The 21,622-nt window shown below is 39.6% G+C and overlaps 1 protein-coding gene and 1 pseudogene across 1 annotated transcript; one reads left to right on the top strand and one right to left on the bottom strand.

Annotated features, from left to right (window-relative positions):
* Positions 1-552: 552 nt before the first annotated feature.
* Positions 553-2,425, bottom strand: LOC144062771 (E3 ubiquitin-protein ligase TRIM35-like; annotated as a pseudogene).
* A 12,042-nt stretch (positions 2,426-14,467) lies between these two features.
* On the top strand, positions 14,468-19,233 carry ncbp2 (nuclear cap binding protein subunit 2). Its single transcript, XM_077584262.1, has 5 exons — positions 14,468-14,605; positions 14,984-15,070; positions 15,248-15,342; positions 15,475-15,613; positions 18,783-19,233. The coding sequence occupies exons 1-5, from the start codon at positions 14,531-14,533 to the stop codon at positions 18,864-18,866; spliced, it is 480 nt and encodes a 159-aa protein (XP_077440388.1). The 5' UTR covers positions 14,468-14,530; the 3' UTR covers positions 18,867-19,233.
* The last annotated feature ends 2,389 nt before the right edge of the window (positions 19,234-21,622 follow it).

Here is a 21,622-nt window from a genome sequence, read left to right as displayed (position 1 = left end):
TTTGCTGGCTGTAATTTTGAAAGAAGTGAAAGAAAGATTGACAGTGACTTGAAAATATATTTGCTAAATATTTTATTGTGAAAAAGTAGTTTGTCTGCAACAAGCAAGTGTCTGATAAAACTGGTCAATAAAGAAGACATTAAAGCAAACAAACTAAAGCCTTCACTTTTATTTCAACATTTTTTCATTCGATTCAGAGGGACCAGCTCTGATGGAGGCTTCTGCATTTGCTACTGCGTTAACGACCGCCACACATTACGTGATTTAAGCCTGGTTCACCCCGGTGCTGAATGTAGCCAAGTGTCCACAGCTCCGAGAGGGTGGAATCTGTCACATCATTCCAAGAAATTGATTATTTTTGTTTGCAAATCGTTTTGTTTGCATTTTTTCCCCAAGTCCCTTTCATTTGACTGCAAATAAACACATTTATGTCCATAAATTCGTACTAAAATAAACAATGCACACATATTTTTCTGTCAAATGTATTTATTCCACCAACTATGTGAGTAACACAAATACAAGCACCAAGTACAATAATTGTTGGATGGATCGTTACTGACACCTAGTGGTGACCATTGCACACAGCAAAATCTCAATTCAAAGTCATAAAGGATTGTTAAGAAACATCAGAAGAGAGAATAAAAGTCGGCAGTCAACTAAAAAAATACTTTTTGTTTAGATACATTCTATTACAGCCTAGAGCAATAATATTCAATTATTTTTTTTAAAGTTTATTCAGCATGTCAATCATTTGTGGTGGGGTTAATTCTTAATCACTTGTGTGTTGCAAGTGGAATGAATTGCAGAGGACGTTTATCTGTAATAATTTGGGGGAAAATACCTCATACAAAATTACATGACAATGGGGTATATGACACGGAGGAGGTGGGCCTTTCGTAAGTCACACATCGACACTTTTCCGGTTACTGTGGTGACATAATAGGCAGTGTCCCAGTAATCGCACTTTCACTTATGGGTGTAGGGTGTCTCAGTTGTCTCGGTTGCCGAGTGCGTCTCAGAGTGCTTCGAAGAACTGAGACACCCTAACACAGTCACGCTCGTCAACTGGAATGGGCAATTGAGGGCACAAGGGTGGAACTGCGTGTATTGGGATACAACCTATATGTCACAACAGTAACCAGAAACAGCGTAGGTGTGTGACTTGCGGAAGTCCGCGGCATTTACCATTAGAAAAATATTCAAAGAATGAAACAGATCTTTTGTCAATATCCACCTGAACTTGGATCCTCCACAGTTTCACTGGTGGATCCCAGTGTGAGCCAAACATCATGTATCCATCATCTACATTAAATTCTAGGCTGTATATTATACTTGGGAAAAGATCAGGGTTCCCCACAGCCACCCCTAATTTCCAGGCTGTGTTGGCTCCCACCTCAACATCCCACACATGCGTTTCCGAGTACAAAGCAGCACAGAGCACTTAGCCATCCATACCCCTCTCTGGATTACTTGAACACAGCTGCCTTCTTGCGGCATGCATACTGGTCAAATCTTCAGACAGACTGATGTATTGATCAGCCGTGTTTGGGTCCAGAATGACAGGACTGTAGGAGACAATCTTCTTCATTTCTTCCCACACCCTAAACTTGAGGTTGCCCTCATAAAAAAAACTTTGTTCAGCAGAGCCCCTGTGAGTCGATTGGTCATATTGGGCAGCTTCTGGATTCGGGTCATTGCAGTCTTGAAGTTCTTCATGAAGGAAACAGGGTCAGAGTTCAGCTGCTCCTCTGTGCTTCTGATCACATCTGAGAGTGCAGCCATGTCTCTGTCGAGAGCCTCAATCTTGTCATTTATCGTTCTCAATCTTACTGAGCACTTGCACCCTCACACCACTCAACTTGGAGTCCTCATTAACCCGCAGGAAGCGTTGAAGCTGCGCAAAATTCTTCTTAATCTTCCTTTGCACCCACTGCCCCTGGACCTTGATGTACTCCGATTGCTCGTTGCAGTCGTCTCTTACACGTTTGTAATATTTCAGTCTTTCCTTTGCTTGCTGATGGCCTTCCTGGAGTTTCCCTTTGTGACCGTTCACAACTTAATTGATGGGGAGATCATGTGCCTATTGTGGAGTTGCGTGTCTATGCAGATGAGGCACACAAGCTCGAGGTGGTCCAAACAGAAATAATTCAGTTTCTCATTGTGCAAGCTGCAGATGTCCTCCGACTCAACTGAGGGTGGTGAAAGGGCCTCACACATACACCACATACCTCAGTGACAAGTTTGAAGGTGGATCCATCAATTTATACCTTTTTCTACAGACTGGACACGATTGTTGTCCTTTCTCCTCCCACAACATCTGCACACACGCGTGACAGAAGCTGTGACCACACGGCAGCATGACAGGGTCTTTAAAGATGTCCAAACAATTTGGACATTGGAGTTGCTCCTCAACTTTGCTTGCCATGGCCCTTGTGAAGACAGCAACTCAGTCAACGAGCTTCCAACGTTCACTAGCCTGAGGTGAGCCGCAGCGCGTCTGCCTCAGTCATAACGGAAGGAATTGGCAGATGTCCGAGGTGCCTTTCCTGCTTTAGTTTCCTGACTTGACCACAGCAAGAACCTCACCGTTATCTGGAATCACACAAAACAACCTTATTAGCACTTACACAAAATAACAAATAAAATAAAAAAATCACACTTCAAGCCCACAGATCACACCAAGTAAAACCAAATAAAGAATCAAATAAAAGACACATCAAAGTTTCACCAACGTGCAACATGAAACAAAACGAAAGCAAAATACATTCCTAAAAGCTTGACTTGCTGAGATAGGAAAAAGGAGAAACTAAAAGAAAAAGAGGAGAAACTAACAGGCTTGAAAAGAAATGGCAGCTTACTAACTGGTTATATGATTTTCATTTCAGTTTTGTTTAGTTCAAAACCTTTTCTTCCTTTCGTTTCTCCTTCACGGGAGCGGTTAAGTTACTATCTTTATTTAAAACAACAAGGGTGGAGCAGAGAGGTAGTTCAAAAGCGTTTTTTTGAAAATACCTGTACGCTATTCACAACTTGTAAATATTTTCAGCTGTGAAGTTTTGGATAGAACATCGATTACCCCAATTAACCCCATCTCAGGTCTTAAGGTTATTTTATTGATGTAACAAAGTCCCCCACCCAGCCAAGAGTTCCAACTCTCAAAACTGACTGCTACCATTCTAAAATAACCACGTGAAATTCACAAAAGCAGTTATTGTTTTTGTTTAGACACAGATGTACAATGCACTTAGCACATTTGTACACAGTCTGACCCACAATTTGGACATTTGCACTTTGCAGCATTTCTGCCTATTTTCCCACCACTTAAATGCAATAGAAATTAAAGTACATTTATAACTCACCACGTTATTCTTGTAATGATTGCACATTCACGATGATCGACTTTGTAGTCGTGTCATCGGATTTGCGGCCGTATGTGTTGGACACTCGAGTTAAGAGAGGGGCGGAGCTGTCAACTGATCACCACCTGGTGTTGTGTTGGCTCCGATGGCGGGGTAAGATGCTGGTCCGACCAGGCAGACCCAAACGTATTGTGAGGGTCTGCTGGGAACGTCAGAAAGAGTTTCAACACCCACCTCCGGCAGAACTTCCCCCTTGTCCCGGGGGAGGAGGGGGACATTGAGTCCGAGTGGACCATGTTCCGGGCTTCCATTGTTGAGGCGGCCAATCGGAGCTGTGGCCGTAAGGTGGTTGGTGCCTGTCGTGGCGGCAATCCTCAAACCCGCTGGTGGACACCAGCGGTAAGGGATGCCATCAAGCTGAAGAAGGAGTCCTATTGTGCCTTTTTGGCCTGTGGGACTCCGGAGGCTGCTGACAGGTACCGGCTGGCCAAGCGGAATGCGGCTTCGGCGGTCGCTGAGGCAAAAACTGGGAAGTGTTCGGTGAGGCCATGGAAAACGACTTCCGGACGGCTTCGAGGAAATTCTGGTCCACCATCCGGCGTCTCAGGAGAGGAAAGCAGTGCGCCATTAACACTGTATATAGTGGAGCCTCTGGATTGGCAGACCGGGATGGTGGTTCCCCTTTTTAAGAAGGGGGGCCGGAGGGTGTGTTCCAACTTTAGAGGGATCACACTCCTCAGCCTCCCAGGAGAGGAGGGTCCGGGGACGACCCAGGACACGCTGGAGAGACTACGTCTCTCGGCTGGCCTGGGAACGCCTTGGGATCCCGTCGGAGGAGCTGGCTGAAGTGGTTGGGGAAAGGGATGTCTGGGCTTCCCTGCTAAAGCTGCTGCCCCGGCAACCCGACCCCGGATAAGCGGAATTGAAGACGGAACGGAACGGATTACATATTCCAACTAATGAACAGAAATTTCATTGACAACTAAAAATGTCATGTTGTTATGATTCCAGAATCTAACTAGAATGGCAGCCTCTAAAGGAAACGTGTATGAGTGTTGAAAGCCGTCGATATATTGTACCTGCTTGCCTTGCATACAATGGGCAGTGGATATTTTTGCTGTAGCAGGCAACTCTCCTCCTAATATTATTTTGCAGTCATGCACTGGGCGTGATTTCTGCCTCGCTTCACTCCCTTTGGTGCCTTTTCCCTAAGTTTTAATAATGTTTTGCCACGGTAAATAGGCCGTTATTAGCATTACCAGTCTAACCCTAAGCCTCAGGGCAGGGTTATCAGGCAGTAGAACACACTTTGCATCTTTTCAAATGCAGCAATCGTGTATTCGCCTTTAAATGTGGAAACGTCAATAACTTTTCAAGTCTTTTCAAACGGCTCGTTCACAACTCCCAACTTGCTGTAATAAATTGTAGGGGGGTTGGGCACACGTTGCTGGTAGTTCTCACGCGATTCACAACAAAATACCGCTAGCTGGGGACTTGCCGGTTACGCCAAAATATACATTTTGCATACAATGTTGCGGTCATTTTTCGTTCAATAGAAAAATAGTCAACAGAAATTACGTTTATAATTCAACATGATATTTTTATAATGTTTACAGAAGTTTCTAAATAAAATGCGTGTCAGTGTTGCTGTGGAATATATGTGCTTGCTTTGTATAGTAGGATGCTGCGTTCATTTGTAGTTATACAGAAAAATCAACAGAAATTACGTTTTTAACTCAATATTTAAATTTTTTGTAATACTTACAAATACATATAGAGTTTCTAAATCAAATGTTTGCAAGTGTTGGAAGCCGTCGAGATAGAGCATAAGTGTCAAACTTTGGTCCTGAAGGGCCGCGGTCCTGCAAGTTTTGGAGGTTTCCCTCTTCCAACACAAGCTGATTCAAATCAGCAGGATCGTTATCAGGCTTATGCAGAGCTTGCTGATGAGCTGATCATATATCAGCTGTGTTGGAGAACAGAAACATCCAAAACCTGCAGGACTGAGGCCCTCCAGGACCGGAGTTGGACACCTATGAGATAGAGCACCGTGGTCAGTTTTGTAAAATGGAACTGTCAAATTTCTTTAAAAATGCCACTTCCGAAGTTCCTCATGTTATCAATGCAAGTACACAATAACACGGTATATATTTTAGCACAATTTACCACAAATCAGACCCATCATCCAAGTTTGTGGTCTGAACTCTGAAGTTGTAGCCACTGTCCAAAAAGCACAGACTTATATATCCGTGTGAAAGGAAATAGTGTAGTCTAGTGTCCCTTCCGTGTCCGACCGGAAACGACAACAACAAAAAGTGTCAGACGGAAAACTAGAGAAAGTTTTTATTTTTTATTCATCATTCAAATACAAACAATTAAGGCACACATTGTCAGACATTATACATTTCGCAGTTGAACAAGCATCACAAAACAAAATAAAAATAAGAGAGAGAAGAAAAAAAAGTGAGGAATTTACTCCAAAAGAAGATATCGGCCCATTAAAGAAAATAGACTCTGGGCATTTTTGTTAATCATAAAATACAAGAAATTTTTGTATAGCTTGAGATCATTCTTCCAACTGTTGATGTGGGGCTTTACCCTGAGGTATTTGCATCTATGAATTAAATGTTTCGCTAGAGAAATTAAATTGTTAACCAAAAAGTCCAAGTTCTTCTCGTGTAACTGAAATCCCACTTTAACTGACATCCAATTTAAATGTTGCAATGTAATGTGTTTGGACAATAACCAGCTCTGTACAGCTAACCAAAATTCTGAAACGTATTCACAATCAAAGAAGATATGTTCCACTGTTTTGATGTCATACTCACACAATACACACGAGTTATTGTCCCAATTAAATCTTATATGTAAAAAATTATTAGATGGATAAATGTCATTTAATATTTTAAAATTAACTTCTTTAGCTTCATGAGGAATTGGATATGATAAGCAACGTTTCCTTATTCTTTTTGCATCAACATCGCTGTATTCCCCTAGAACATATTTTCTTCTAAGTAGGAACAGATAGTACCGTTCAGTTAATACACTTCTAAAAAGTTTATTAGGCAACTGTCTGCTACCAAAGATGTCTCCTTCCAAATAGAGTGAACACATTTCAGATACATTAGAATGCACCACCAATTGTTGAGTCATTGCTTTAAATTGGGCTGGAATGGCTTTAATTACTCTATTGAACTCTCTAAATGAACATTGAAAGTTGTATTTAACACAAAAGTCTGTATGATTTAAAAAAAAATCCTTGTTCATTCATAAGATGTGAAATAGCCCAAATTCCTTTACCCATCCAGTTTTCTAAAAACAATGACTTACGATTGGCCAGAATATAGCTATTATTCCATAGGGGTGAATTGTGGGGTGCAAAATTGTATTTATAAATCAAATTCCAGAAATTAAGAATTTATTGGTGATAATCTGAAAGCTTCACAGGCATTTTACATACATCATAATCACAGCGCAAAAGGAAGTCGATTCCACCCAATTTTGGAAAAATCGCATTAGGAATGGTAAACCAAAAAGAGTCTTTGTGCATAACAAATGAATTAAGCCATTTTAATTTTAAAGCACCATTCATAACTGAAAAGTCTATTGCATTCAAACCTCCCTCTTCAATACTCTTGACCACAGCAGCACTTCTAATATACTGGCATTTCTTTTTCCAGATAAATTGGAAGTTTATAGTATTGATGAGTTTAGCTATCTTATCTGAAATTTCAAGAGTAAAGGCAGGATAAATAGTCCTTGAGAGACTTTCCATTTTAGAAAGCAAGATTCAAGCAAATATAGAAATGTCTCTCTGTAGCCAATAATTTAGAATGGATTTACATGTATCTACATTTTGCAAACATTTTATTTCTCCCTCAAATCTCTGTCCTTGGTAAAAACAATACCCAAGTAAGTGAATTCAGTTTTAACAGCAATGTTACATATTGCGGGTGCCGGCTGTTCATGAAGGGCAAATAATTTACATTTAGCAATATTTAATCTCAGGCCTGATGCTTTGGAGAATTGGTTAATGGAAAATAAAACTTCTGGAATTTGTCTTTCATTCTTTAAAAATAGTATTGTGTCGTCCGCAATTGACTTATCAAAAATATTTTTCTCCAAAATGTTTATTCCTTCAATACCACTATTTTTTATCCTAATCGCTAGAAATTCTGCCACTAGAATAAGTAATAAAGGCAAGCTGTTACAACTCTGTCTAATACCCCTATTAACTTGAAATCTTGGGCAGGTACCATGTTCCAAAGCCACAGAACTATTAAAGTCCTTGTATAACATACTAATCAGATTAATACATTTCTGCCCAAAACCAAAATTGCTCAGAGTAGTCAATATGAATGAGTGCTCAACTGAATCGATCGCCTTGTAAAAGTCAAGGAAGAGAATGAAACCCTCCTCACTAGAGAAACTGTATATCTTACTGGATAGCCGATAGCCCATAGACGCTTGTGCAAGCCGTTGAAGCGACAAGGCGGCCATCTAACTCCTCCCATCTCGCGACTAACTATACGTATAGTACAGATTAGACAAATATACAGCTGGTAGGCTCTTAGTATGGACTATATGCCACGGAGGAGGCGGGACTTCCGACTTCCAGGTTTTCACCCATCAACTTTGTTTCCGTTTCCAGTTTGCGACGTGTGGGCCGCGTCCGAGTACTTGCGCTTCCGCCTTTTTGCCCCTTGGTTGCGCGTTTCCGTCGACGGGTACGAAGCTGCGAGTGTCTAGTGTCTGTCTCAGTGTCCGAAGCATTTCAGATACGTAGCTGAGACGCCCTCCCGCCGATGAGCACAGGGGTGGGGGTTCGAGTGTTGGAACGCAGCCAGCAGTGGCCGGAAACAGCGCTGATGTGTAAAACCCGGAAGTCGTGGCATCTACCACATAGGGCCGGGTGGTGGGGATGGGGGTGGGGGGTTGTGGCGGGTCACTATTTTTTAACAAGTTTAAAAAAAGAAGAAAAAAAAGAATGAACAAGTGGACAGTATATTCTGCGTTGAAGACCCCCTTTTTCTTTTATCACTCAGTTATATATATATTTGTATATATATATATGGTATAATTATATAAGCATACCCGTATAATTTATACCTACATATATTTAAGGCAAGTTGTAAAATGCCCGAAGTCCTCTTGTTTATGTTGAACAAATTTAAAACATCATCAATCATGCTGTTTCTACTAAGTACTGTCTCAAATGTCCTCCATTTTCGATACTGTAAATGTATTGGATCTTATGCCGAGAAACGTTTCTTGGGAGGAGTAATATGGCAGCCTGGCGGCTTCTAAAGTCTTGGCATTTCGGCTATCCAGAATGTATTTGGACCTGTATAAATGGAAGACCAACAAACAAGCATGATCAAAAGATGATACGATTGATTGCTGCTTTGGTCCGGTGACTGCACGGCTAAACTGCTAATGATATGTCGGCAGCCTGTGCAAACGTTGTCATGCTTTCCACATGTCGTCCCACTGCCTGTTCTAGAATCAAATGATTCAACAGAGTTGTTGAGTTAACCAACTGTTTTAGGGGCCTTGACGTTTGCATAACGGCTTTATTTATACCTTGTCACTTTTGATATACCACCTCAAATTTGACGGCAAAGTACTATCTTGTCAAAACAGTTTCATCTTGGGAAGGTGAGGCCTAGTCATGGCTTTCAGCTGTGCGTTTAGTTGAGCGTTCGGGAATGGAAGATATTGTCATAATCTGCGTTTTGTTGATTTGGTTTTAGTTGGATTTTAGTATACATTTCACTTTTGTCGCTGTCTGTTTCTGATGACAAAAACCAAAGTCCATCCAGGGGAAAAATTTGACGGCAAAGAACTGTCTTGTCAAAACAGTTTCATCTTGGGAAGGTGAGGCCTAGTCATGGCTCTCTGTAGCCAAGAATTTAGAATGGATTTACATGTATCTACATTTTTGCAAACATTTTATTTCTCCCTCAAATCTCTGTCCTTGGTAACAACAATGCCCAAGTAAGTGACTTTAGTTTTAGTTTTTTTTCTTTTTTACTTCAACTTATATTTTATACTTGTAATATGTTTTGTGTTTTCTTTATGTTTATATGTTCAATAAAAAACATAAAACCAAAAGGGAATCAGAATTAGTAGAAATCTTATCTAGTTCTAACATCCAATTTATTATATACGGTAGATTACACAAATGTTTTACTTTTTTGGTTAAAATATGTGTGGTTTGAAATTATTTTGACCAAAATATTAAAAATATTCTTTCAAAATGAGAGACATTTATTTTAAAGGGGAAGTGAAACTTAAACATTTCTTGACACTAATGTTATATGTGACCTAGTAGTCTAAACATGACATCATAATTAATATTACATTTGTGGAATATGAGTTATGAAGCAATATCCAGCCGCTTTTATCAATCTCAGAAGGTAAGCCATTTTGTCACTTGCTGTTGACTGAAGATGACATCACAGTTGCTCGGGGCTCAGTCAATGACCAATCACCTGTTTTCTGTAGCTGAGCTGTAATTGGTTGTGACCTGAGCACCTGCGATGTCATTTTCAGTTGACAGCAAATGGCAAAATGGCCACCTTCTGATATTGATTTAAAAAAAAAAAAAAGCTGGATTTTGCTGCTTAACTCATACTCCACTAATACAATATTAATCAGAATACTGTATTCAGACTAATGAGGCTGCATATAACCTATTATTGTCAAGATTGTATTTATTTATTTATTTACAAAACAAAATAAAAATGGGGGGGGGGGGTGGTTGACTTCTTAAGTTTACAGCTAACATGAATTCATTGTAGTTGGGGGCATTTTTAACCCTGCTCATGGAATAGTGTTAGTAATCATATGTACCACTTCCTAATACGGGTCTTGTTTGACTGCTATATCTATTTATTTTTATTTGTTTTTTTAATCAAATGTGAATTCATTCTGTTCTATGGGTACACTGTTTCATGGGCCAAAAGATGCACTTTACATTCAAAGTTAACTCCATATTTTTGACTCAAATTATGCCAGAATGATACTTTATAGACAATGAATACAGACAAAAAATACAGGGATTTAAATCAAGTGTTTTATCAAAAACGCAGTAAAAACAAAAAAGGAAATGACAACCCAAAATTTGAAAATTCACTAACAAAAATCAACGTTCACAACTATTCGTGCTCTTTGCTGACGGTAGGGTCTGTTGTGCTGGTCAGGTGAACAGGCAGATCAGCCATGTTTGTTCACTTCCTGAAAAGTTTAACAGTGAAGTCAGACTGGTATTAAAAGTACTGACTGAGGCCAGGGGAGTGAAGGTGGTGGTGGTGATACTAGTGGCACCTGAATGTGACAGTGTGGTAACTGGTGAAAGAGGCTAAAATATAATGTCCACTTTTGCGTGTTCCAAAAATTTGAAGACAGACTTCTTGTAAGAAAAAACACCTTGCAAGGATGATTTATTAAACAGAGAATTCTCTGGTCACCGGCAACAATTTACATCACGTAAAAAGGTGGTATAAAAGAGTGCCAAATGTGCCCCCTCCCTTGGGGAATCCAGCTTTTAAAGAATCGAGTTTTGAACGTAAACGCCCCTTCTCCTCCTACTAAGAATGAGTAGAACAGATTGGTTCTCACACTATATGTTACATAATATTATTTTCCTACACAGACTGCACCTGTTTTTCATTTTTAGACAAAATAGAGTCAGTGGTGTGTGTGTGTGGACTCCCCCAAAGCAGAGTACGCTCCCACGAAGAGAATGTGTGTGTGTAAACACTGAGAGGGAATTTTAGACCAAACAAGGTGTACCAGCTTAGGTTAAGGTCAACTTATACTGGGTTCAACACTATTTTACCTACTTCACACATCTATAAAACATTAACATGTCACAGTCCGGCCACAGAGCGGAGTTGAGTCTGTCGGCGTGTGAAGTAGAGGACCCAAAATGCAGGGAGGCAGGAGTGCGGCTTAGACTGTTATGCTTTATTTTACAAAACACACTAACCAAGGAACTGGTTAGCATAAAACAACAAAGGAACTGAAAAGGTACAAAATCAAAATGACAGACAGAACTCCGGGGGTGACCGTGACAAGCGGCAATGATCCCACAAGGAACTGATCACCACCCGGGAATGAAATACACCAACACCAATTAGGGTAACTAATCACAGCTGGGGCCAGGCACAAGTGGCTGAGGGACCCGGATTGGTCAGCCTGCGAAAGGGCAGGAATCCACTCAGGACCAATCGGGATCCTCAACCAAAGCCAGATCTTTCCAGACACGACAGTACCCCCCCCCTTAAGGGACGGATCCCAGACGTCCCAAACAAAGTCAACATCTGTAGAGGGACCCAGATGAAGGCTCCGGCGTAGAGTCCAGGTGCTGCAGTGGCACAGGCGAGGATGCCAGGGGCTGCAGCGGCACAGGCGAGGATGCCAGGGGCTGCAGCGGCACAGGCGAGGATGCCAGGGGCTGCAGCGGCACAGGCGAGGATGCCAGGGGCTGCAGCGGCACAGGCGAGGATGCCAGGGGCTGCAGCGGCACAGGCGAGGATGCCAGGGGCTGCAGCGGCACAGGCGAGGATGCCAGGGGCTGCAGCGGCTCAGGCGAGGATGCCAGGGGCTGCTGCCGCACGACGTGCGCCGCCGGAACGGGAACCGGTGGCGGCCGCAACTGGAAGCGGGCGCTGCATGCGCACCGCCGAAAACTGTAACGGTACCTGCCTCTTGGTCCGCTGGATCCGTTTATGGTGGGATCATTCTGTCACGGTCCGGCCACAGAGCGGAGTTGAGTCTGTCGGCGTGTGAAGTAGAGGACCCAAAATGCAGGGAGGCAGGAGAACCACGGCAGGAGTGCGGCTTAGACTGTTATGCTTTATTTTACAAAACACACTAACCAAGGAACTGGTTAGCATAAAATAACAAAGGAACTGAAAAGGTACAAAATCAAAATGACAGACAGCACGTGGTGTGACCGTGACAAGCGGCAATGATCCCACAAGGAACTGATCACCACCCGGGAATTAAATACACCCACACCAATTAGGGTAACTAATCACAGCTGGGGCCAGGCACAAGTGGCTGAGGGCCCGGATTGGTCAGCCTGCGAAAGGGCAGGAATCCACTCAGGACCAATCGGGATCCTCAACCAAAGCCATATCTTCCCAGACATGACAGTGTGCGTTTTGTGGATGTTTTTTTTTTTAACGAGACAGTGTGAAAATGATTTTTTTTTCACATGGGGAAGGGGAATTTTTTTTTTTTTAAATACCCAGCTACGTGTGGACAAGGCCTTATGCAAGGTACCTTTAACAGCGGTCATTTGCAACCCAAAACAAGTGTGTCACCTGTGAAAGCAGCTCATCAGGACGGAGCTGCGCATACAAGTCGTTACTACAAAGACTGAGATTCCTTGCAAATAAAATAAGCGAAGAAGAAGAAAAGAAGATGAAGAAGAAAAATTAAAGCATGTGCACAACAAAAAATAATGGCGTTCGTTCAAGGTATTCTGAATGCGTTTAGATGAGAAGATTTTGTGTTATTAAAGGTTTTTAAAACCAGAATAAGAGTACGGTATATTCGGCTTATTGTGTGTGTTTACAGGGCCTTACAAAACCCAATTATTGCCAATATTCAGGTGCCTGTATGTAAACTTAGTCACTCATGATTCCACGCCCTGCTCAGTTGATACCACGCACCTCTTCTTAAAATTTGGGTCAAAAGTCTGGGGGGTCGGGGGTGGGTGGTGTTGATGATTTGAAACTGGAAAAAAAAAAATCTGAAAGTGAAAAAAGATTTGAAACAAAAAAAATAAGTTTAGAAACAAATAAGATCTGAATCTGAATTTCAAAAAAACAGAAAAAATACCTCAAATGTCAAAATATATATGACAGCGAAAAGTAAAAATAAATAACTTATTCAAAGTGAATCAAAATATTTTTTTTACTGAAAAACACACTTTTTTTATCTTCAATACACTTTCATACTAAATTCTAATATTTCAAAGAAATTCAAGATTAACACAACAATTTGCAGTTTCAAGTTTTATTTTGTCAAGTACAAAACTTTTTTGACCCTAATTTAACATAGATGTGATATGATTGTATTCCTTCTTAACTGAATCTAAGGGTGATTATGATGACGTGACGTCCCACCATTTAATAAATTGTCTACGTTTCTTAAATCAGTTGTGACATTGAAAGAGGAATAAAATTATTTGTCCTCTTTGCGTGTTCCAAAATTTGAAGACAGATTTAATGTAAGAAAAAACACCTTTGCAAAAATGATTTTTTAAACTAACAGAGATCTCTGGACACTTAAACAGCCTCTAATTCATCACTTAAACAGGTGGGATTCAGAGCGTCAAAATGTGTCTCCTCCGCGTGTACAATGGCTTCTTATAGTTAAAAGACCTCCTCTCTTTTATTTGAAGACAAAACATATCTCTGGGTACTTTTCCATGAGCAGATGGCGAAAACAAGGTCAGGTGGGTGTATGTTCGAGACAAATTCTGTTCAAGGACTAAATGTGTTTTCGCACAAAACGCTGAGAAGGAACTTTTTTAGACTAAATCATATGTCTTAGCTTAAGGTCAAATTATACCGAAATCAACACCATCTGCTCTGCACAGGACACAAAACATCTCGACAAGGTTAATATAAAGAATTAAAATGTTAATAATGTGTAACAATGGTTAATATATGAAATGAAGAATTAAAAATGTTATAATATCTATCAACATATACCGCAGTATAGTGCAACAAACCCCCAGAATGATCACATAATTTACCTCCTAACAAGTTGATTCCTGCAAAGTCCAGGGTGGGCCTTGTAATTACTTGAAATTCACACTGGCTGCCAAACTCCGTACAGTTGCCACAAGGAAACACGAGAGGGCTGCGGTGCTGTGCGAGTGTAGGTAGATCCGGTATGTTTCAAAATAAAACTGCTTGCGAAGACCAAAAAACAAACAACAAAAACGAGCTCGAAATAAATTAAACATGACAAAATAACACTATTTAAACACAAAACGTACTTACCAATGGTAAGGATACAGTAATTATTTTTAGACGTTTAGACACTTCCAAGCGGAGTTATTGCACACGGACATGTTTAAAGTACGGACTCAATAACCGGAAACGTAGTTGTGTTGCGGCGAATCGCCTGTTGTCAGCTTGTCCACAATGTCTGTAAAATTGAATGCTCTAAATAGCGACTCTTACATCGATATCGGTTCATACAGAGACCAGCATTTTAAGGTAAGGTACAATGCGTATTGTTTACATCACGGACGGACGTCGTGTTTGCTAAAGTTAGCAAATTGTAGAGAGCAGTTTAAGTTGTACAGTGTACACAAAGGACTTTTCCGGAACATTTGCGTTGCTTACTTTCGGTTTAAAACAGTTTTTGAAGGCATTTATTAATTTATCGAACAGTCTCTCACGTATGTACCGTGTGAAGCTTAACGTATAAAAATGTAGTAAAAATTGACATCAATTTATGCCTGTAAATAGTAAAATGGCCAATTTGAAAACTTGGTGTAATAATGTTTTAAGTAACACAGTTTTTACTGGACCGTTACACCTTTTGTAACTTTTGCTGATCTTTTATTTATTAGTATTTACTTGTGTTTCCAGGGTAAGTGTCATGTACAAGAGAAACTGCTAAAATCAAGCCACACTTTGTACGTGGGGAACCTCTCTTTCTACACCACAGAGGAGCAGGTAACAGACACTGCACTGTTTAGAAATGATTTATCTGTCCTGTTAATCGAGTACATGCTACATGTTTGTGTTGCATCTTTCTAAAACAGTAATTGAGTGCATGCTACATGTTTGTATTGCATTTTTCTAAAACAGCATGCGAAAATATTTTGCAACCCTCGTCTGTTTTCTGAGCAGGTTCATGAGCTCTTTTCTAAAAGTGGAGATGTAAAACGCATCATCATTGGTCTGGATAAAGTAAAGAAGACGGCCTGTGGCTTCTGCTTCGTCGAGTATCCTTTTATATTTTAAACATGCCCTGGCACCGACCTGACACACCACAGAACTAACTGAAATACTGACTCAGACTCACTACTGAAAATCCCTAAAGAGTATGCAACAGAACTTAACCCCAGTTTGTGTAGATATTATACAAGGGCAGATGCAGAACATGCTATGCGCTTCATAAATGGCACACGTCTTGATGACCGTATGATAAGGACAGACTGGGACACAGGCTTTAAGGAGGGAAGACAGTACGGTCGTGGCAAGTCTGGAGGACAGGTGAATTGCTTGGTACTCTTGAGTATGTCTGCTAGTATGCTCTGCTTTGGTGTTTAAACACACACACACACACACACACACACACACACACACGTAATTCCTCAAATGGGGGTACATGAAGGCACTTCAGGGGGTATGTGACATTTTAAAATATATTTGAAAGTATATGTAAATATTTCAGAAAAATATACGTTTATAAAATGAATTTTATAGTCAGTAGGCTATTCTATTTCAGTGTCCTAAAAACCAGCATCTCTCCCGTACAATAATGGTTCATCCCAACTTGTCATATGACACCTAGAATCGCCTGTCAATTACTTGAAAACTATTTTTTTTTAATTCTGTGACAGAGCTTTACTATGATCTCAAAGAAGAACACTTAATGTTGATTTATGTTAATATATCTTCAATTATTTGTTTTTTTATGTTATATGTTTTTATTTCCAAATAGTTTGAGAGACCACAAACAGACTTCCAAAGTTTAATAAATCAGACAATGATGGAACAACACTCTGTTTTAAGTCTTTTTTTTTTTTCAACCAGAAATGCTTTGTGCTGGTTGGGGGGTATATGGCTAAAAAAAAATATTTCACAGGGGGTACGTCACTGAAAAAAGGTTGAGAACCACTGCCTTATAATGTCAAAAGAAAGAATCTGAAGAGCCTCCTTGCTCAAACGGTTTTTCGAGTTATAGGCCTTTTAAGTTGGGTGTCACGCCCACTTTTAGGAGCTGGAAATTGTATGCAAAATTTGGGGCCATATATGGAGGTACAGACCTGTGAATTATGTATGTATTGTGGCCATGTCTATCAGAATCTGCACTTGCAAATAGCATAGGTGTACTATTGTTAGAGCTTGGTATTAACCCTTAACAGTGTATTTTTTAAATGACACAATGCATTTTACTGACATATTGGGGGTCTATATTTTGGAAATGTTAAGTGTTGGCGGGGGTTCAGCTGATTTATCATCATATTTAGGAACTCTACTTTGTATTTAGATCATTTCAAGGCACTCACGCCCAGGGTTGGGGAATCCAGGTCCAAAAGTTAGTATAAAAGAAAATAACCCTGCCACAAATAGGCTTTAGCCACAGGTGCATCTACTCAAATGGCAGAACAAAACAAGAAAATGTTTAAACATTAAAAAATAAAATAAAATAAGACAAATGAAACACTATAATCATGTAAGTTCGTTTTAGACCAAACAAAATGTGGAGTTTGACTGCAGCTTGTGCAGTATGGCTTATACGCTAGCTAGCTTTGATAGGGGGGCATAGCGGAGGAACTCCTGTGCTCAAAATTACTCAAAATTAATATTATTAGGGCTGCAGCTATCGAATATTTAAGTATTTGGATATCCTGAAAATTCTAGCGAATTATTGGGTATTTGGATTTAAAAAAAATATTCTTGCTTTATTAAAGAACAATTCTAAATACATAAGACAAAAACACATTTACTCCTAATAATGAACAACCAACTGTTTTTAATTTTTAGATAACTTTTTTTTTTTTTTCCTTAAATTTGAAATGTGCTTAGCACACTATTTTACTCTCTGAAACAAGTGAGATTTTAGACAGATCTCTCCCCATAGATTTTGGTCTATGAAACTAAGTGACATCAGAGCCACTGTAGTGATTTTGCCGGCTAAAACAGCATATTTGAGTAAGCCTGGTTTGTTAATAAGTGATCTATAGAGACAGCAACTCATTCAGGCTATCAGCATCCAAGTGTGCAGAATTCATCCAGCCACCATTTTCCAAACCGCGTATCCTCACAAGGATCGCAGGTGCGCTGGAGCCTATCCCAGCTGTCTACGGGCTGTAGTTATTTTCACTTATTAAACTGCTTTTGAAAAGTCATCGCGACCAACTTGCTACTAGGTACTGGTAGCTCGCTGCTTGTCTGCAGCCGCTGCTAAATGTTAACAACAGGGTGCCGTACAATACGATGTCAGTGTAATTATGTCTTAGCGCCCTTAACTTGCAATTGAACTTTATTTCAGGATGACATTGTTGCAACAGTTTGTGACGGCCATATAGATGCCCCAAACTAACACGTCAGCCCTTACATACGCTGCGACACGCTACTGGGACCAACTTCAAAATAAAAGCATTTCAAGGCATTGATCTCAATATGTTGCTTGCTAAGCTAAGGTTTATTTTGAAGTTGGCTTTCTCACCGCGTTAGCACCGTGTACTGTCATGCATTTTGTCCTTGGTTTGACTACGACTTCCTAAGCGGGTATCCGAGGCAGAAATGATGAGGACTGGTTTCAGCCCTAGTATTAATAATTGTTTGTTTATGATTATGTCAATTTTGTAATCATTGAGTGTAATATTGTGGAATTTTTAGCAGTTCGGCGAAATGAATGAAACAGTTTGTCTTTTGGGTTTCTTTATATTTGAAGCTTCAAATATACACAAAACTCTACATGATCGTAATCTGAGAGAATGCGCAGTAAGAATCACGGGAAACTTCTTTATGCTGCCTAGTTAGGAATTTGGGAGGAGAAGGGAGGGTCAGCTAGGCAGGAAGGCAATCAGTCTGTTCCGAGCAAGCTTATCAATTCAAGGTCACTTTGGTATTGCTTCATGTACAAGGAATGAAAACCAAATTTTTAAAAAGTAAAAACACTTATGTTAATATGCTGAATCATTCTTTTCTATAACAGTAACAATCACAATCATAATTGAATTTCGATTAATTGCACAGCCCTATCGCGGGGCTCAGACTATGGTTGAAAATTTTGTGTGCAATTCCCGGATCCCATAAGTGTGCGTGGCACCCAAATTTTGAAGGACCTTAACTCAACCCGTTTGAGCTAAGAGGCTCAAACTTCGGATTTTCTCTTGCCGTCATAAGGCACTAATGGAATAAAAATCAGGCAGATTGAAGAGGTTTACAATGTACAAAAAGCTGTACTAGAAATTCTTTTATTTGTGTTATTTTTTTGTAAAAATGAAAGCAATCATAAGTTTTTTTTAAGCCCACAATAAACGTAATACCTTGCAAAAATGTTTGTTTTTTGGTATATATATTTTTCTTATTGCAGCAGGCAACTCATTCTATGCTATACAGTTGTCTGGCAATGAGAACATTGAATGAACTGAAAGTGTTCAAGTTAGATTAAGTTTTGGTAATTATTTTTGTCCTTTTCTCTGTGCAGGTAAGAGATGAGTACAGGCAGGACTACGACCCAGCCAGAGGTGGTTATGGGAAGTTGGCTCAGCAACACGGAGCGCCACAATAGCTTTTAAATAATCCCTCTTGATGCTCCATGGATAACCCTCACACCCCCCCCCCCCCTCACCACCACCACTACTAATGTCACTTAAGTTCTTAAGTTATCACTTAAAAAGAATCATGGTATTATTTCTGATGTAGAAACAGAGTGGTGCTGTTAATGATGGTGTCAGCCTCATTTTATTTGTCTGCAGGAGGAACAGAAGGCAAGCATGCCATTATACACCCCCCCACACCAACAATATACCTCAATGTCTCACATTGTGTATTTTTTGTTTCAAATTAATATCTAACTTTCTACCTATGGTAACGTTTTCGTGTTTGGTTGTATAATCAATCAGTTGGAATGACCAAAATTAAATGAGAGAAACACATTTTTCATGAAGCCTATTTATTCACAATAAAAATGTAATTCATGGTGTCAAAAAATGAGCATTTGTAATGACACATAGTGTGAATGAATTGCATTTTATTATGCAGTGGTCCTGCCGAATGTGAAAAGTAATCTAGTGCATTTGCTTCCTATGCACTTTCTGTCATATACACTAGAGGGCACAAGATGACAACGTGAAACAGTCACATTCTGAATGGTTTAGAATGGCAACATCATAAAATCTCCGCTTTCACTTATTGTATAAAAGCATAGAATGTTGCATGTTTCAGAGATTGTTTTTGGTGGTTTTGAAATACTTGAGTTTACTGTCCTAGATCTTCACAGTGAATTCCTTTATCAGTGACCCTCACAGCTGTTCTATGTGCAATAATGACCATTTAATTAAAATAACTCATCTGGTTTAATGCAATTATATGATGTGAGGGTGTAGAGAGAGGGAAATTGAGTTGTATTCCCTTTATCCTTATTTTACTTTCCTTTTATCTTTAACTCTAAATTCAACATGGATTAAATTCCCATGCTACACCAATCCACCCAGTCTGAGAATGCCTAGAAGGAAGTTCACCTATTAAACTTTAACTCAACTTTCAAGTTTGCAAAAGTTAAATCAAATTGTTATTGATGCCCATTCCAGAAGAGGTTGGCAGCCATATGTCCAAAACAGCAACTGAAGTGCAACAGAAGAAATTTGCCAAGGAGGACATTAGAGATAGGAACACATTACACATTGTCACTGTGAACCATTGATGAAAAGGAAATTATTGATATTGTAAATATGAGAGGATCAGCCTGTAGGTCCTGTGACCAAATCACGGAGACGAAGGTTTGAAAGTGCTTAAGTAAAGTATAACATACGTTAGTGGCAACGCTACTTGCAAGTGTTTTTGCACCCACATAACATACTGCTCATTGTTAAATCATTCATAGAGAGTATGGTGGAATTTGGAACCAGTATCACTCAGAATGAAGATGCCACATTTTCACCGAATCTATTGAAGTCTGCAACATGTGTTGGCACAAAACCTTGTACAATTTCACCTTTGGTCTAACGGCCCTCTAACTTTTTCCACTCCACATTAATATAGGCAATGCAAGGCAGCTTTATTTCGATAGCACATTTCATACACAAGGCAATTCAATGTGCTGTGCATCAACAAACACAATAGTTAATGACATTCTTAAAGCAAAGTAGAGAAAACAAAAGTAGCTTTCAAAAAATTACTAAAACAACAAATATTGACAGCGTTAAAACACATTCACACAAAACAAGGGGGGGGGGGGAGAATAAGAGTAAAGTAAAGAAATTAGTAGTTTTCTAAAAATAAAAAGAATTAAAACAACATTTTAAAATGTTTAGAAGACCCTTATCAAAGATATACTGTAAAAAAATACCAAAGTTTTAAAGCTGGATTTAAAAGCATTTACACTCTGGGCTGACTTCACTTCTGTTGGCATCTTATTCCATTTGTGTGCAGATAAATGCAGTTTCACCATGTTAACTTTGAACTCTGGGTTCCACCAATTGATCCAATTCCGTAGATCTCAGAGCCCTGCTAGGTTTATATTCAATCAGCATTTCTTAATGTATTCAGGACCGAATCCTTTCAGTGATTTTATAGACTAGTAGCAGAATTTTTTAATTTATTCTCCAGCTGACTGGGAGGCAGTGTAAAGCCTCTAGGACTAGAGTGATATGTGCTGATCTCTTTGTTTTGGTCAGAACCCGAGCTGCAGCATTCTGAGCTGCAACTTTCAGATGCTCTTTTGAGAGAGTCCAGTCAGAAGACCGTTGCAAAAACAATAGATCACTTTAAGTGATCAACATTACCCTCTTGGCTTTATTAAACACCAACATTTTGAAGATGTTATTTTAAGGTGACATTGTTATTTGGTGTTTCTTTACATCAGCAGAAATTTTGGTTTAAAAGTGCTTCTCAATTATGATCTCCCACAAAGAAGAAAATATTTCATGCCCTCTCAACTCTTCCCCATGACTGTAAATATGATCATTTGTTTGTAAAATACGTAGCCTACACCTCTGAAATATTGTATCCTTATAAATATCAAACAATAAAAAATAGATAAATAAATACATACATAAAATAAACCTGCCTAATAACACTATTCACATTGTTTATATTTCCTGTGCACACTCTGACAATGAGTGTCACTGCTACCTATTGTAGTGGATGTGCAATTACACAAAATTAATTAAATAAATAAATGGTCACATGCGCCCCCACCTGGCATCGCATCGTGACCCCCCACAACCCCCTCCTTGTGCTCAGATTGTTAAATGGTTGAATGTGAATAATAGGCTATCACAGATTACACTGTAAGTGGAAAAAAAAATCATAGTCAGAGCAATT

Source organism: Vanacampus margaritifer, chromosome 13 (genome assembly GCF_051991255.1).
Source record: "Vanacampus margaritifer isolate UIUO_Vmar chromosome 13, RoL_Vmar_1.0, whole genome shotgun sequence".
Classification (NCBI taxonomy): domain Eukaryota; kingdom Metazoa; phylum Chordata; class Actinopteri; order Syngnathiformes; family Syngnathidae; genus Vanacampus; species Vanacampus margaritifer.
The sequence above is the reverse complement of the archived record's forward strand: the minus strand, read 5'-3'. Positions and strand labels throughout refer to the sequence as shown.

Coding starts and splice junctions, on each gene's coding strand:
- ncbp2 (XM_077584262.1), top strand. CDS start 14,531: ATGTCTGTAAAATTGAATGCTCTAAATAGCGACTCTTACATCGATATC. Junction 14,606..14,983: donor ACAGAGACCAGCATTTTAAG/GTAAGGTACAAT, acceptor TTGTGTTTCCAG/GGTAAGTGTCATGTACAAGA. Junction 15,071..15,247: donor TCTACACCACAGAGGAGCAG/GTAACAGACACT, acceptor TTTTCTGAGCAG/GTTCATGAGCTCTTTTCTAA.